The 17,762-nt window shown below is 39.6% G+C and overlaps 1 protein-coding gene across 1 annotated transcript; it reads right to left on the reverse strand.

Annotated features, from left to right (window-relative positions):
* Positions 1 to 5,369: 5,369 nt before the first annotated feature.
* LOC127573233 (alpha-N-acetylgalactosaminidase-like) lies at positions 5,370 to 16,586 on the reverse strand. Its single transcript, XM_052021256.1, has 7 exons — positions 16,420 to 16,586; positions 13,717 to 13,891; positions 12,469 to 12,646; positions 12,036 to 12,130; positions 10,651 to 10,812; positions 7,118 to 7,315; positions 5,370 to 5,630 (listed from the first exon to the last, which is right to left on the reverse strand). The coding sequence occupies exons 1-7, from the start codon at positions 16,584 to 16,586 to the stop codon at positions 5,370 to 5,372; spliced, it is 1,236 nt and encodes a 411-aa protein (XP_051877216.1).
* Between the last annotated feature and the right edge of the window lie 1,176 nt (positions 16,587 to 17,762).

Here is a 17,762-nt window from a genome sequence, read left to right on the forward strand (position 1 = left end):
TAAAGAAGAAACAAAGGACTGCAGATCCTGGAATCTAGATGAAAAACACGATGATGCTGGAGGAACTCAGCAGGCCAGGCAGCATCCATGGAGAAAAGCAGGCGGTCAACATTTCGGGTCAGGACCCTTCTTCAGGACTGAAGATAGGAAAAGGGGAAGCCCAATATATAGGAGGGGAAAGCAGAGCAGTGATAGGTGGACAAAAACAGGGAGGCGGGGTGGGCACAGGGTGGTGATGCAGGTAAGAGATGGTGATAGATGCAGGGGAGGAGGGGAGAGCAGATCCACTGGGGGATGGGTCAAAGGTGAGGAAGGAAGGGGGAAAAAAAGGGTAAAAAACAGAGCTAGGCTGGGAAAGAAGCATGGTGGGGGTGTCATGTTGTTGGGAAGGGGGGTGGGGATTACTTAAAGTGGGGGAATTCAATGTTCATACCATTAGGCTGCAAGGTTCCAAGATGGAAAATGAGCTGCTGTTCCTCCAGTTTGCACGTGGGATTCTTCTGGCAGTGGAGGAGGCCGAGGACTGACATATCAGTGATAGTGTGGGAGGGGGAGTTGAAATGACTGGCAACGGGGAGATGCAGACGGCGGTTACGGACAGGGCGCAGGTGTTCTGCAAAATGGTCACCTAGTCTGCGTTTGGTCTCACCAACGTAGAGGAGACCACACTCGGAGCACCGAGCGCAGTAGATGATGTTAAGGGAGGTGCAGGTGAATCTCTGTCTCACCTCTTTCACATCCCCTTCCTGGTGGGGCTGCTGCTTTCTCAAACTCTAAATTCTACCTCTCTCAGTTATTCCGTCATTGTCATTTTATGATTTCTTTCTGCACTACTTCAGGTTGCACGACTATCTTTGCACCATTCTGTTGTTTTGCACTCATCGCTGTATTGTATTTATTATTACCATGTATACTGTTTACTCTGTGAGCTTTATGCAAGCAAAGAATTTCATTGCACCCTGGTGTATATGACAATAAACTAATCTGAATCTATACTTCCACCCACTTGCTTATCAAAAGTCTGTCTATCTCTGCCTGAAAAATATTCAAAGATTCTGCCCTTCCGCCTTTTGTGGAAGAGACTTCCAAAGACTCAAAAGCCTCTGAGAAAAAAACAATTGCTTTATTCCGCACAATGTGTTTCAGATTATATACATAGCCCGAACAGTTTGCAAGTTGGAAATGCAGCCACAAACCAAGTTCCCAAGCGGCAGAACATGCCTGCATCCCTGCAGCAGCCGGTAAATTCACCCGCCAGTCTCCCAAATGTTCGTTCGTATGTATGGGCTGTACATAAGTCGGGTGTTCATAAGGTGGGGAGGGCCTTCATGTCAAAATGGAAAGGCTGAGAGCCTGATCAGCACCATTGAAAGTACACTAAATTGTTGCTCCAATAACCATTAGGCTATGGTACTGATGCAGTAAAATTCAGGGTGCTACTTGTTTGCCTGGCGCACACTTTCCATCTCGTACTGGAGTGTACAAAGAAAAATATTGCATCTGGGATTGGGGTGAGCTCAGAGGCATCCTGGGGAGAGAGGATCAGGGTGATTAATTGGGGGTTGTGAGGGGAATGTGGTGGTGACAACTGATTGTCACTGGGAGAAGCAGCTGGGTCAGTTTAGCCAAACATAGTTTGGAAATATAAGGTGGGCACCAATAAATCCAGCCGAGAATTCAGGAAAAACTTCTTTAATCCAGAGTGGTTGGAATGTGGAGCATAAAATAGTTAGGCCTAATGGTGAGGAAGAAACTGAGAACCAGGGATCCGTGCAATAGGTGCACATAGAAGCCCAATGTAAGTGGTGGAAGAGGTGCGCCACCTCACAAACCACCCACCCGTGTGTCCTGCCCCATCTGTGGTACCAGCTGCAGGTTCCACATTGGCCTCATCAATCACATCCAAACGCATAGAAATGGAATGGAAGCAAGTCCCCCAGACTCCAAACTCAACTTATCAAACACATCAGAAATTTCACTTAAGTCATGTGGCGTAATTTGATTCAGCAAAGTAATTATAATGAAGAGGACAATTATAAATGTAACATGACACCACTTTTAAACATGGCCTACGAAGAAGAGACTACATTGAAGTGTCAGCTTGGATTTTTACAGTCAAGTCTCAAGTGGGAATTGAAGCTGCAGCCTTCTGGTACAGTAGCAAATACATATAAGGATCAAAAAGCTTTGCGTCTTAAACTTATTAAGTCATTAAGCAAGAGGATTACTTTGGATTGTAGCCAGTTAAACTGTGAACTACTGAAGGTTTGAGGGAAGGAAAATCTATTTACTTGCAATTGTTTTTGTAATGCGTTCAATTAATTAATGATATATTATTTTGGGTTTTTGTTTTGGAAACAGTGGCCAGATTATAGCAAAAGATTCCAAACACAGCCTGTCAATAGAGTCATCGGAAATTTCAATTAAGTCCTGCATTGTTTCATTCAGCAATAAAGAGGGCATTTGTCAATGTAATATGACACTATTTTTTAGACATGGGCTGAGAAATTGGATCATTGCACCCTCTCCTTTGCAATGGAGATGCCAATTTATTTGAAATATTGGATGTGAATTACAATTGCGTTGTTGTGACACATTTCACGCCTCTTGTTAAGTTCAATAGTGCAGTTCCTTACACATGCAATCCTGAAGATTTGGCAACATCAGTCCTTAACTAATACTGATTTGGCACTTGCCCTGAAAACTGGCTAATGCAATGTGTAGACCACACATGCGCACACATACAACATACACACACACACACACATAGGAAACCTGGTCTGAACAACACAACTGCCCCTCACAAACTCCTAATCCCCAACACCTTTGCATGGTTCGAAGCCATTCAATTTAACAGCAGGCATGAAATCTGCTTCAATATGTAACCAGTTTGCATCCGAAATTCCAAATAAATTGGTACCTGCGGTGTTGAGAAAAGGAGAAGTTGGGTATGTTTTCTTGGAGCAAGTTGAAAGAGATTTGTTACAGGTATTCAATTCCCTGATGGTTTAGATCAGGTGGATGCAGAGAAGCAGATGGTTCATGGATGATGGGGCAGTCAAAGGTTTAAATATTTGGCCAAAAGATACAAGGGGGATATAAGCATAAACTTTTGTTTTTATACAAAATGTTGTTATGATCTGGCTGTAGGGATGATGGAAAGAGAATCTATCAGGGCATTCAAAAAGGAATTAGATAGGTGTTTGAGGGGGAATAATTTTCAAAGCAGAGGTATGGAACAGAGATGATTGCTCTGTGAGACCTTCTTCTGTTCTGTAGCAACGATATGGGAGCATGAATCAGTTGGCTGTGTGTTGACAACTATCCCAGGTAAGCTTAGTCAGAGAAATTGAGCTGCAGAATTATCTTTAGCCAAGTTTGCAGATTTGAGGTGTTTGGAGACGGCTGCAATTTCAGCCCTAAAAATGGGAGCGTTGGGTGTGTTCCTGCTGAACATCTAGTGTGACCGTGAGCAGGAGAAAGGGGGCAAAAGATAGGGAGGGGCTCCTTGCCTGAGGAAATCAAAGGAGAAGAAGACAGTGGAATCTGGTCAGGACTGGTCATCCCAATAAATGTCATATGTCGCAAGAACATGAGGAATAGAATCGGGATTTTAGCACCAAGAAATGGGTGCATTGACTGGGATGATTTTGTGAGAACATATTTTGCAATACACAGGATACTGAACATTAGTAAGGTAGTGTTTGAAAAATATCTCAATAGTGGAATAAACACATTAAGCTTACCCCTAAATGCAAAGTTCATTTGTTCACCAGCTTGGTTATGGGTACTGATGAAAATAGTCTTCATTCACATACCATCCTCTTCAGTGAAGGGCTGTTAGTGTGCCAGCATAGACAATACACGACCTATTGCTTGAGATTGCTAATCTACCATTACTCCAAATATGTGTAGCACTGTGAAATTCCATTTCAGTTCGGATAAAGGCTATGAGATTAATACAAAGTGTTCCATTCACAATAAAAATCTGATCAGAGTGACCTGTTATGACAGATCTCACTTTGGTATCAATCCTTTTCAGTAAATTGAGGAATTTGCCCAGTCAATGTAAAATATTCACTGTTTAAAATAGTGGACAAAGAGAGAATTAGCTGTTAAATAATTTGTTTTATTTCTGTGGTTTAGACATTGAATTCTAGGGAGTGAAACCTATAGAAAAACAGATGTCAAAGCTATTTTGTTTCAAAACTACATAAATTTAGATATGGCTTATGGAACAGATCACATGATGTTAATATAACCACATCATGTGGGATAAAAGTTATCTGTGTCAATTTCAAAGATTTATTCTTTTCAGATCTTGACTTACAAGAGACTTGATACATATATACATCAGTTTATTCAGTACAATATAATTTACATATGACAAGCAAAGTGACATACTCCCACCATCTGGCAGATAAATAGGGTTGGTGTATTTATTTCTCAAACACTGATGTTACATATGGTATATGGATCAAATATAATTAAAATTCAGAACATGGTATGAAACTAATGTCAGTGAGTTCAGTCAAAGTAAAAAAGGCTTTACAATAACTGTTTAATAATTAAAATACTGTCTGGCATTCTATTGTAATAATATTTTGGCATGAATAATCATTGTTCATTTCTTTATATATTCAATTCGGGCGTAATAAAATATTTGGTGATGTTATAATACATTTATCACATGCTGCTGTTTTTATTCATTTCAATGGCAGGGTTGATGGCACAAAAAGAAAAAAAAAGTATATGTTATAAATGGATCTGTGTAAAGCATTTCCTTTTGTCTGTGTATCATTTAGATCAAAAATGGAAAAAGACTTTTCAAAAAATCTCTTGTTGAAACATCAATGAAATACTGGGTAGATCTAACATGGTCTTTACTAGTCAGTGATTTGGAGGAAACAGTTTCAGGGAAGGCTTTCAAATTAACTAGGGACCATTTTCTTTAGATACATCTGGCATTTTCATGACATATCAGACTTTATTATCAGCATCTCTGGGCTCGATTACTGTATATTACAGCATCCAGACCTTCATCTATCTTCCATTGACAAAATAGTTAACCTCCAAGCTGCCATTTCCATTCCGGTATAAAATTTCAAGGCAGACAAGAAAAGTTACCACTTGAGTAACATATTTCATTAGAATTTCAACCTGCATATAACATGAAATATTGAAATGTTACATATGTGGACATTTATGTTTTCATTGTGTCTTATCATGATTATTAGAAGACCAAATAAACAGTAGACTAAGAAACAACACTGCTCTAGTGTATTACATATTTAAAGCATCAATAAATTAAGCAGCATTTTTTTTCGTTTAGCTTTATATCAAATATTCAGATATAAAAGTCATGACCGTTAACAAATGGGTCGAACAAAGAAAAGAACAACACTTGTTGGATTGACTCTAAAACTGTGGGTATGGTTTGAAGTAAGAAAAGCGACAAGCTTCTTGTCAAAAACATCATAAATATTGTATCCATGAGAACAGCCCTCAATACGCAGAGGAGGCAAGCTCAGTGTGAAAGACTTAGCTTCACCTAGTTCCGCTGTGTTGAGGTAGGCCAGAGCAAATTGTCCATGAGAGAGCTTCCTCTTCCAGAGTTGGAAATCTTCATCCTACAATTAAGACACAAGAGATTCTGTGGATGCTGGAATCTGGAGCAGCACACACAAAACGCTGGAGGAACTCAGCAGGTCAGGCAGCATCTATGGAGGAAAATAAACAGTCGACCTTTCCGATCGAGACCCTTCATCAGGATGGTCCTGATGAAGGGTCTCGATCCAAAAGGTCAACTGTTTATTTCTCTCCATAGATGCTGCCTGACCTGCTCAGTTCCGCCAGCATTACGTGAGTGTTGTTACTACAATTAAGAGTTAGGGCTTTAAATCAACTTGCACCATTATATGGTATAGGGGTAAACAATGTCACAAAAACTGATAATCTGGTTACATTCGGAGCCAAAAAGACAAAGGAATTGTGTTTTTCTACCACATCTTTACATAGCTGGTTCTTGGTCTGAAGGACACAGCAGAAATAGGCAAGAAGGGTGAAGAGAAACGACAGGATAATTAATCCTCCTCACTTCCTGGCACCAAGGGGTACAAGATCGGGCTGTTCGCTAACTTTCACAACAATGCATGAGGATATCAAAAATGTGAAGCAAATTAAGCAAGTGGGAACAACCTGATTGGCATAAATGAACGAATTACACAGGAGGAAATGTTGAGTCATTAGTTGAATTATGATGAATTTAGATTATTAGTTGGTTAGGTTGTTTTATGATGGTGCTATCATTAAAGTGTTGAGGTTTGCTCAGCTTTGGGTTACTATGACAAGGTAATACTGATGAGCTACTTAGGCACAGTAACAGCAATTAGTGGAAGAACTTGAGTAATGGAATGCAAGCTGGTTTCACATTTCCTTTATGGGTCCAAACTTCATCCAATGGCCAATAATTATAGTTTAGGTACAATTTATTGTCAGGAGCCTTATACTTCAAATACATCTCAATTCTCCAGTTTCATTACCATTATGTGCAACTCATAATCTGTAAAAAAAATAATAAGAAATATCTCCTAAGTCATTAAAACTAAGATATCAAAATAGCCAGCTATATATATACACACAGTTTGTAGTTATCAAGAAAGAGTGACAAGGCTGGGATTTTTAATTTGGAACAAGTGAGAACAAGGGGAGATTTAATTAAGATGCATAAAATTATGAAAAGTCTAGTTAGAGTGAACAGAAAGGACCTAGTTCCCTTACCAGATTGATAGATGCATCGGGGGGAGTTGAGAATTTTGTTTAAATGCCCAAAGAGTGGTTAAAGTACAGAACTCACTGTCTGCAGGGGTGGTGGAAGCAGAAACTTTAGTCACATTTAGCAAGGATCTGAAGAGCTGTAATCTGCAAAGCTATGGATCAAGAGTTGGGAAATGGGAGTAACCTACAGTTCCATTTTTGTCTAGCATGATCACAATGGGCCAAATGGCCTCCTTTTGTGCCTTAAACTTCAATGATTTTATAAAGTGGTGTTGTTAATTCAGCCCCCCCCCTTACCCCAATCTTCTCAACATACAAATGAAAACAAAACTATGGTTACCTTCTTAATTCTAACACCCTGTTGTCCTAGCTTGTCCTGGTCTATATGGATAAGCAACTTGTTTTGCAGAAGTGACTTGGCATCAGCAGAGATTGTACGAAGATCATTAGACATAAAAAAAGGTGCCGCCAATATTGCCCAGATTGCCAGTTGTGCTTTAGACTGGTCTTGATTCAGGCCAAAGTTACCAACTATTAACTGTAGACAACAGAAGGACAAGGGTCAATTAGATACTTTGAAATGTTGGCTCTAAATCTTAATTTTAGAATTCACGTGAAAAAATGTTTCTTCCTTAGATATGGTAGATAGTTAGAATCTTTTTCCCAGGGTGGAAATGTCAAATATTAGAGGGCACAGTTTAAAGGAGATTTATGAGGCAAATTTTTTTTTTTACACAGAGAGTGGTACGTGCCTGGAATCTGCTGCCTGGGGAGCTGGTGGAAGCAGATATAAGAGCAACATTTAAGAGACAATCGTACAGACACATGAACAGGCAGGGAATGCAGGGATATAGACCATGTGCAGGCCAATGGGATTAGTTTGGATTGGTGTCATGGTCGGCAAAGACATCATGGGCTAAAGGGTCTATTCCTGTGCTTTAATGTTCTATGTTCCTAAAGTATGGGAGACATTGTGCGGGAACATGGTTTATAACAAAAGGAATTTTCCCAGTCTTTTAACCAATAAATGCACCGCACAATAAGAAATAAGAGCAGGAGTAATCCACCTGAGCCTTCAAGCCTGATTTAATCTTCAAGTGATCACGGCATCTTCTACCTCAGCACCATTTTCAAAAACTATCCCTGTTTCCCATTGATTCCCTTAATGTCCAGAAATCTACTTATCTCAGTTTTGAATGAACGTAATAACTTCTGCAGCTTTCTGGAAGTTCCAAATGTTCACCACCCACTGAATGAAGAAATATCTCCTCTACTCAGTGTTAAAATGGCCTACCCATTATTCTGAAACTGGGCCTGTTGGTCTTAGACTCCTCAGACAGCACTAAGTTCCACCCTGCATCCAGCAACATCTATCATCAAAGATCCCCACTATCAAGGCCATGCCATCTACTTGCAGCTACCATCAGGCAGGGAGAACAAAAGCCTGAAGTCCCACACCACCAGGTTCAAGAACAGCTACTTCCCTTAAACCATTCGGTTCTTGAACCAACCTGCACAACCCTAACCATTACTTCAGTAGAGCAACGCCATGACCACTTCGTGCTACAATGGACTTTGTTTTTTTCATTCTAATTGTGTTCTTCCTTGTATAATTTTGAATAATTTATGTTTTTCTTGTGAATGCTGTGTCTCTGATGCTATGTGCCTGTGATGCTGTTGCAAGTAAGTTTCTCTTTGCACCTGTACATATGTGTACTTGTGCATCTGACAATAAACTCGACTTTGACTTTAGCCTGTCAAGCTCTTTGAGAATTTTGTATTTTTTGATGACATCTCCCCTGATTCTTCTAAACTTGAGAGAATACAGTCTCAGTCTATCCAGTTTCTCCATCGGTGGAACCAATGTGGTGAAGCTTTGCTGCACTCCCTTTATAGCAAGTACATCCTTTCAGGTACTTGTGTGTATGACAATAAACTCAATTTTGACTTTGACTTTCTTAGATAAGGAGACCAAATTTTACACAATACTCCAGTGACCTCACTGAGGCACTGAAAATTCGTTACTCCTGTATTCAACCCTCTCCTAATACAGACAAATGTACCATTTGCTTTATTAATCACTTGCTGTACCTACATGTTGGTCTTCAGTGACCAGTACAAACGCACCTTGTGCCTTTGAACATCAACACTATCCAGTCTCTCATCACGTAGCAAGTTCTCTGCTTTTCAGGTAGGTTCACCAAAGTAGATAATGTCACATCTTTCCATATTATATTTCAGCTTTCATATTCCTACCAACTTGTAAGAAGCTTGTCCATATCCCCATGAAGCTTTTTTACATCCTCTGCCACATTCACAATCCCATCTAGTTTTCGATTATCAGCAAACACTGAACTGTGACATTGAGTCCCCCCAACAATAGATGGTGAAATGCTGGGGCCCAAGCACTGATCTATGAGGTACCCAGCTTAGTCACAGCCTGCCAGTCTAAAAATGACCCATTTATTCCCATTCTTTTTTTCTGTCCGATATATATGATAGTATATCATCCCCATTTCTTTTTGCTCTAATCTTATCGATCAACCTCCTGCGTGCGGCCTAATTGAATGCCCTCCAAACAAAAACACATACAGCTACCTCTGTTTCCCCCCTCATCTATTCTACTAGTCACATTCTCAAAGAACTCCAGCAGATCAGTCAAATATGATCTTCCTTTCATAAATCCATATTGACTCTGCTCAATCATCTCATTCTATTAAAGGTGTTCTACTATACATCCTTCATTATAGATTCCAGCACTTTCCCTACCACCTATGTTAAGCTAATAGGTCGGTAGTTCCTGTTTTCTCTCTCTCCCTCCTTTCTTAAAGATCAGGGTCATAATTGCTACCCTCCAACTTATAGGGAGAAGTACAGAATCAATAGGATACTGGAAGATGATAACCAGAGCACCCACCATTTCTAAAACCACTTCTATCAAAACTGTGGGATGTAAGTCTTCACATCCTTGGGATTTAGCAGCTTTCAAACTCACCAACTTTTCTCTAGTATTATTTTTAAACAAATAGTTCCTTCAGTTCTTCATTCTCCCTAGACCCTTGATTTTCTAATGTATCTGGCAGGTTCTGTGTGTCTTCTGTGAAGACAGACACTAAGTAATTGCTTAATTTATCTGTCAATGCCTTATTTCCCATTATAAATGTATCTGTCTCTGTCTGTAAGGGGCCCATGCCTGCCCTCGCTAATCTTTTTTCTTTTTACATATTCTTACAATGTGACGCATGCTTGCCAATAATCCACACTTGTCATGGACAATAGCCAGGATTATGGGAGTCCATTTCACATTTTACACTTAGTGACACTGAGACAGTCAAGGTTCTGAGATGCAGTGACAGAGTCGAGCCTGAGTCATGGTTTCCTCAGGCTGGAGAATCGAGAATTAGGAGCCACTGTCATAAGATAAGAGGTAAGCCATTGAGAAAAAAGATAATAAGAATTTCTTTACTCTGAAGGTTGTAGATCTTTGGAAATCTCCTTCTAGAAGCCTGTGGATGCTCCATTGTTATGTACATTCAAGGTTAAATTTGGAATAAAGGGAATTCAATTTCCAATGCACTGGGAACCATAAAATGCTGTGTAAATTAGTACCCTTGATAATAAATAGTTTGAGGCATTGCATAATACCTCAACTGATATATCCTGTGACTTATTTATGACCTGCCTTCCACTGAATTAATTCCTATTATAATAGTTTGCATTAGCAACTTGATTTTAAACATGTGATTTTGTCTCATAGTAAGTCCCTCTCTTGCCCATCTGTCCACTGTGTACCTAGGTGTCGGGAATAGGAAGAGCATACCCCAACAGGTGACTAACAATTAAATTGTTGCAAAGTGTGCACGGTTGTTGTACCATATCTGGATCATTCCATCTTCCTGGACCTGCTGCTGGCTGCAAATCTTCCTGGTGATCTCCAAACCAATTTATAATCGCTAACACTTTACTCCATGAGTCATTGATATCATCATAATTTCTCCAAAGGTTGCAGAGTTCACCAATTAGAGTGTAATTCACCTGAAGGAAGGTAGAATACAAAGAAAGTGTTTAGTACAATAATGGGTAGCTAGCAGCAATGCAACTTATATGGAGGCTTTAGTGTCATAAATGCATTGGAGCAAAGGAGAAAGAGAGAGGCAGTGTGGTCTTGGGCAAAAAATCCAGATCATAGGGCCAACACAACCTGGGGCATGGATGTAACTGTGGAGGAAGACATGTTGGAGATATGCAAGAGGCTGAAATGGAAGAATGCAGAGTATTGTAGAAATTATAGGGACTGGGAAGTGTGAAGCTCTGGAAGGACCTCAAAAACGAGAAGTTCAAAACATTGCCAGAGCAGCAGCCAATGCAGACTAGTTGGGACTGGGTGATGGGTGAATGGGACAGGGTGTAAGTTAAGACACAAGCTGCAAGTGAACTCAGGTGATAGGTTACTTTAATTTTCCATCATGCAGACTTTCGTCTGGAATTGGGGGACATTAAGTAGAGCACTATAACCCTTTACAGAAGATAACTGCCTAGGAATTCATCCCCAGTCTGTACAATTGAAGTGCTACATACTACCATCTAATTCCCATTGTGCTCTAATCCTTCCACTGATTTCAATGAAATGAATATTGGGGCTGCATACAATGTGCTATTGCCACTATGCAACAGCAGCACCAATAGAGGATGGTTCTGGGCAACTAATCCTAATGAAAAGCCCCACATCGATTTATTTGAAGAGCTTAAAACTGAGCACTCAGAGGTCGAGATGATGAAATGCCAGAAAGCTCAAGGAGTTATGGAGATATTAAAGAATATGAGAAAGAGGCTAAAATATTGATGGGTTTGACTGCTAAAGGTTCTGGCTGTTCTGGTTAAACAACTGGGAGTTTCTTAACAGCTTCACACCACCCTACAGTGACCCTGGGTAGCTTGATGTTAGTGTGCTCAAGCAACACAACAATCACTCATATCTGTTCATCTGAAAACGCTTGTCATTGATGTGAAAGTGATAGATCACCAAGGGTATCTGCACATTTTTTTTACATTTTATTTGTAATTATTCCTGTTTTGTTAAAAAGAAACTACTTTTAGGCACAAAATGAAAGCAATAATTTACTGGCAAGATGAACACAAATACTGCTTGACAACACTGAGCCAAAATGATACAGCGTCACACTCATATAGTTGAAAATACATCGAGATAGAGTTGTTAAAGTGTTAAGAGAAGGAAATAAAAGACTTCTTTCTCCAACCTTTGGTGGTAAACCATCTTCATAAGCTGGCCAGCTACAAGAATAGACAATTTGTCTCCCTGTAGCATTGAGAGCATGGCTCATCTTTGGATAACCTGGGGAATAGAATACTGACATTAGCTTTGATGAACAAGAAATAACAGCAATCTTGGTGCTAATTATAGTCCTTGCCAATAATTTGCAACTTAGTCACTACTTATGTTTTGTTTTCATTCTGATGACAGACTTCTGAAGGAAAAGAATTTCAATGTTATTTACAATATTGCAAACTGAAACATAGAGTAAAATATTGAGTTATTCAATTACTAGGATGTTAGTGCACAACCAACTCAAGTTTTTGAAAATGGGAATGATCTTTTAACAAGCATCTTCCATTTTATTCAGTAAGGTAGATTAAATGGCATGTTGCCACTACAAAGTCTCAGAGAAGTACCTATTGATCTTTCAGTGGAGTTGGAGTTGCAGCCATCGAGCTTCAGCATGTCTACTTCCCATTCTGCAAATGTCTTCGCATCAACGTCAACTGTCTCCAGTAAGGTACCAAGATACCCACCACAGGTTGAGTGACCCAAGTCTCCATAAATCCCAAGCTTCAACCCTTTAGAATGAACCTAGCATAAATAAAGGTCAGGGAGTAAATAAAGCTTCAACTTGAATAAATACATCACTTTGTTTAGTCCTTTTGCTGTACTTATAGTCAGAAGATAAATACATACTTCATCTGCCACTTTAAGAAAGTGTCTGACTCACTGGAGAAGATTATCAACACGATTCATTTCACTGTAGTAAACAAATGGTGTTTTAACTTTTTAAGCACTCCGTACTTTTTAAACATTTTACAGAATAATGGGGACTAAAGTATTTGTTGACAATGAGTCCTGGTACAAAGTGTCTCATGGGATGAGTGGAGGAGTCTTGGTACATTGACAAGGACTAATGGGACAAATGGTTAATGGCTAATTCCAGCTAAACCTTTCTGTCATCCTTAGCTGATCCCAAAGGTGAAGCAAGAACAATTAAAATTAAATGCATTAAAACAAGATCAAATCTGGGCATTTAAAAGAGAGTTTCAATTACTTTTGCCAAATATATTTGTCCAAAAGTATAAAGTTTTAACTAATTTCAATTATCTGTAACAATTGTGCAAGAGACTTCTGGATTACTGTCCATTACTTGGTAATAGAACCTTTTCTATTTTAGATTCTACTACAATTGTCTGATGTGGTAATATTAAAATCAAAATTTATAACAAGCAAAACACATGACATGAATGAAAATAAAAATGATTTCACTGAGGTGAAAATCAGGTGAGCTTTACAATGGGTCATCAATCCACTCTGTGGGACAATGAAGTTGATAAACTAGCCCGACTGCTTTCTCGATTCTGGTGCAATGGGAGTTCCCCATGGATTGCAATTTTCTCTGCTTTTTTTTTGTACCTCATCCGTAAACAAGCAAAGAATAGCCAAGTTAGTCTTCTAGGTATTTGTCAGGTCATTTCTACCCTGGCATTTGAAATACAACTCTAATGCTTCATACAAATGACACCAGCCCATTAAAGTCGATGCTATTTGATGTCCTTCTCCTTTGGATCATATTTCAGAGCTGTGCTGAGTATCACAGACAAAACATTGTGATCTGAGCCTTGTGACCACAGACGTTAGAAGAGAAAGTCACTCACATAATCAGCCAGTCCTTTAATACCACTTGGGAATCGTTCTGGATCTGGTTGAAGCTTCCCATTGACATCTCTCACCATGGCTGACCAGCAATCATCAATGTTTACGTATTTATATCCCAGGTCTTTCCAGCCATCTTCTACTAGCTTGTCTGCCATCACCTTAAACAATTCTTCACTGTTGGGGAGGAAAAGCCAAGAGGATATAAAATGATTTCTTTATAGTTATGAATATTGTTTCAACATGATGCAGGTGTTGCCAGCAAAGCCAGTATTTATTCCCCATCCCTAACTGCCCTTGAGAAGGTGGTCGTGAGCCACCTTCATGAGCCACATAGTGCTGTTGCATGGGAAGTTCCAGGATGAACGAAAGGAGATTCCAAGTCAGAATGGTGTGCAAGTTGGACGGGAACCCAGAGATGGTGGTGTTTGCACGCACTTGAAGCTCTTGTCCTCCTTAATGGTAGATGTTGTGGATATGGGACATGCCATCAGAGTAGCCTAGACAAGTAAATGCAGTGCGTTTTCTTGATGGTACACACTGCCACTATTGTGCACCAGTGGTGAAAGGAATGAACATTCTGTGCCAGTCAGATGGATTGCTTTGTCCCAGATGGCATCAAAGCTTCCTGAGTATTTTTGGAATTGCACTTATCAAGACAGGTAGGCAATATTCCATTACACTCCTGACTAGTGCCTGTACCTGCAGATGTGCCTTGAGCTATCCACCCATGAGCTTGCAGGATTTCTAAAATAAAACATGAGAGGTAACCTCAATGTGAACATTTTGGTGTGCGGGTGATGTGAAAAAAGTGCAAAGAATTTCCTAGAAATCCCTTGATCCTGTATTATGAGGAACTCCTGGAAACTGATAAATGTTTCTTATTGGAATATCAGCAAGAGATAGCCTAGCTTTTGGACTCTTTCCAAAATGTAAAATACAGATGATCCTGAATTAATGGGTCATTGGTCTCCAGAAGCTAGCCCATTTGCTTCTCTTGACTCATTTATAGGAGACACATCAATGAGTACAATAGCAGTGTTTCCTTGTGACACTCCTTGCACTGCTAGTGAACATTGTTTGTATTCTTCACTGCGCTACTTTGAGTAATATACTTTGCACCATCTGCTATTTTGCAGTGGTAAGATTTCACAATGTCTTAGAGAGGAATAAACATGCTCAAAATTGAACTGGCCCTTGTTATTAAGCCAGACCAAACTACAAAATAAATTGGCACTATATCCTCCATTTAAATATTCAGTCCCTCAAACCATCCCACAGACTCACTCCTACTCCTACCACCCCACTATGGTAGAAGTGTGTACCATTTACAAAATGCAACGATCTGCCAAGGCTTCATCGATAACATCTCCTCAACCCAGAACCACTTCTTGCAGCTACCATTGGGCAGGAGGTACAGAAGCCTGAAGTCCCACACCACCAGGTCAAGAATAGATACTTCTCTTCAACCACTTGGTTCTTGAACCGACTGGTACAAGGTCACTAGAGTTTAGCAACACTATGACCACTTTGACCACTTTGCACTGAAATTGACTTTTTTTTTGTTCTAATTGTGTTCCTTCTTGTAAAAATTGTGCTTAATTTATGTTTTTCCTGCGAATGCTGCTTATATGATGCTATGTGCCTGTGGTGGTGCTGCAAGTAAGTTTTTTGTTGCACCTGTGAATACACGTACTTGTGCATATGACAATAAACTCAACTTTGACTTCGACCCTCAAGTTCCCTCCTGGTCACGCACAATATGTCACCATTCCTTCATTGTTGCCGGATCTAAGTCCCAATATTCCCTGCCCATTGTGGGAGTAGCTTCACCAGAAGGTCTGCAGCAGTGTAAGAAGGCAGCTCCTCACCACCTTCCCAAGATCAATAGAGATTGGCAATAAATGCTGGCCATGCCAGTGAGACCCACAACTTATAAATCAATTAAAATTAAAACAGATTACAATACATAACAGCAAAACATAATTTGAAATTTGTAGAAACAACCTCAATCCTTGGTCTTGTAAAAGCCACAAGGCTAGACACATCATGAAGTTTGTTTTTATCAGCTCAAGGATCACATATAAAGTTTAAATCGTTATTCACATGAAGTTGCATATTTCTCAAGCTATTTCCTACATTACAACCATGACCATTTTAGTAAAGATTCTTATTGGCTCCATACTGCTTTGGGGTGGTCTAGATTGTGATCAGTGTTATGTAAATATGTCTTTCTTTAAATCTGGCATTTTGATATGGATTTATTCACCAATGAGTTAACAGCACCATGAACAACCACAAACAACAAATGAGGAAGTTAATTAAAATCAAAAAAAACCTGCAGATGCTGGAAGTTCTAAAATATAAACAGAAAATGCTGGAAATATTCAGCAAGTCAAGCCACATCTGTGGGAAGAGAAGGGTCTTTGACCTGATATGTTAACTCTGTTTCTCTTCCCACATATGCAGCCTGACCTGCTGAGTACTTCCAGCATTTTCTTGTTTTTAACAGAGGGAGCAAGGAAGATAGTGATAAATCATGCTTGGTTGCTTGGAGTTTGTGGATTTTGTTGGCAAAATCTGGTGGCTCACATTTTGGCTCACAAACTGTGGTTTGCATAAATCTGCTTTGTTTGGTATGAAACACATATGAAAAGAGAAGTCACAGAGTTCACTAATGTCCAGATGCTGCGTAAAGTGCCTACCTAATACAGTGGTCAGGGTATGAGTTGCAATCTGTCGTGCACCTGAAGCGTTCCCAGGCTATCCAGCCCATTGGGGGTGTTCTTGCCAAACCATTATCCAGCGGCTGACATGGCCCAACTAGTGTCAGGAAGAAGGCTACTAAGACGACAAGTATTCCACAGTGCATTAAGACCCACTCTGGAAAAAATGATGATGCTTAATCAGCATTCATGTCAATACATTTCCATAAATTCTTTCAGCTGAACCTGTGATTAGAACAGAATGTCCAAAATAGAAGGAAAATCTCAAAGGACTTATTAAAATTTATAATGAAAATCATTTGGCAGTCTTCTAGTGACTTCTCGAACCAGCCACACACAAGCCTTCTACAGAACACATACAAATCTTTAAACATAGCAGTTTCTTACATCATCTGTTTTTCCTACTCTCTTGAGATTCTCAATAGACTTAAGTGCGCTAGAAACCTACAGGCCCAGATTTTGCAGTCAGCAATGAGTAGAACCGTGTTCACCACTGACCTCAACAGAAATTGCCACTTACCGCACATCAGCGATCCACCCAGCAAGTCAGTGACAAGCTGTTGTTGACTTGTGTGGAATTGAAAGTGACAACATATCAGATGGTTAATACTAGACTTACCCTCAAAATCAGAAAGAATTATCAGGAGGGTTTTGGAGCAAAGAACTGCAGATGCTGGAGATCCTTAAAAAAAACAGAGAATGCTGGAAGTGCTCAGCAGATCGAGCAGCATCAGTAGGAAGAGAAACAGAGTTGAGGTTTAGGATCAAAGATTCTTTTCCAGAACTGGAAAATGAGGTTGTTAAGTTGCAGAGAGATGTGAAGACATCCTTCAGGCTGAGCCTGAGCCATACTATTTAAATGTCCTCAGAAACTTCCTAATTTCTAAAAAATTCTTCAAAAATCTTTGGAATTGTGTTCACAAAAAATTCTACAGATACTGGAATCTGGAGCAGTACACAAAAAGTGCTGGATTGCAGCTTAAATATTTCAAATTAGAATAGAAAATTTTTATAGAAGTTTTTTCTTAAAGTAACAAATCATTTAAAATCTGTAAACTGGGTTCTTCATTACCGTTCTACTCCATGAAAATATTTTTGCTTTGCAGAAGTACTCCTTGCACCTCCCCATACATGTTGCGGGCAAGTTATTTTCATAAGAAGCAGTCAATTAGCCCAAATGCATGTTACCTTGTCAAAGGTATACTATGTCAAATATAACAATGGTGACCGTCTTAATGATGGCAAAGGCCCATGACTTCAACTGCAAAATCTACGCGAAACGTTGAAACTATAGACCTCAACCACCAGCAACAATGAGCAAA

The sequence above is a fragment of the Pristis pectinata genome, chromosome 8 (assembly GCF_009764475.1).
Source record: "Pristis pectinata isolate sPriPec2 chromosome 8, sPriPec2.1.pri, whole genome shotgun sequence".
In the NCBI taxonomy this organism is placed as follows: Eukaryota; Metazoa; Chordata; class Chondrichthyes; order Rhinopristiformes; family Pristidae; genus Pristis; species Pristis pectinata.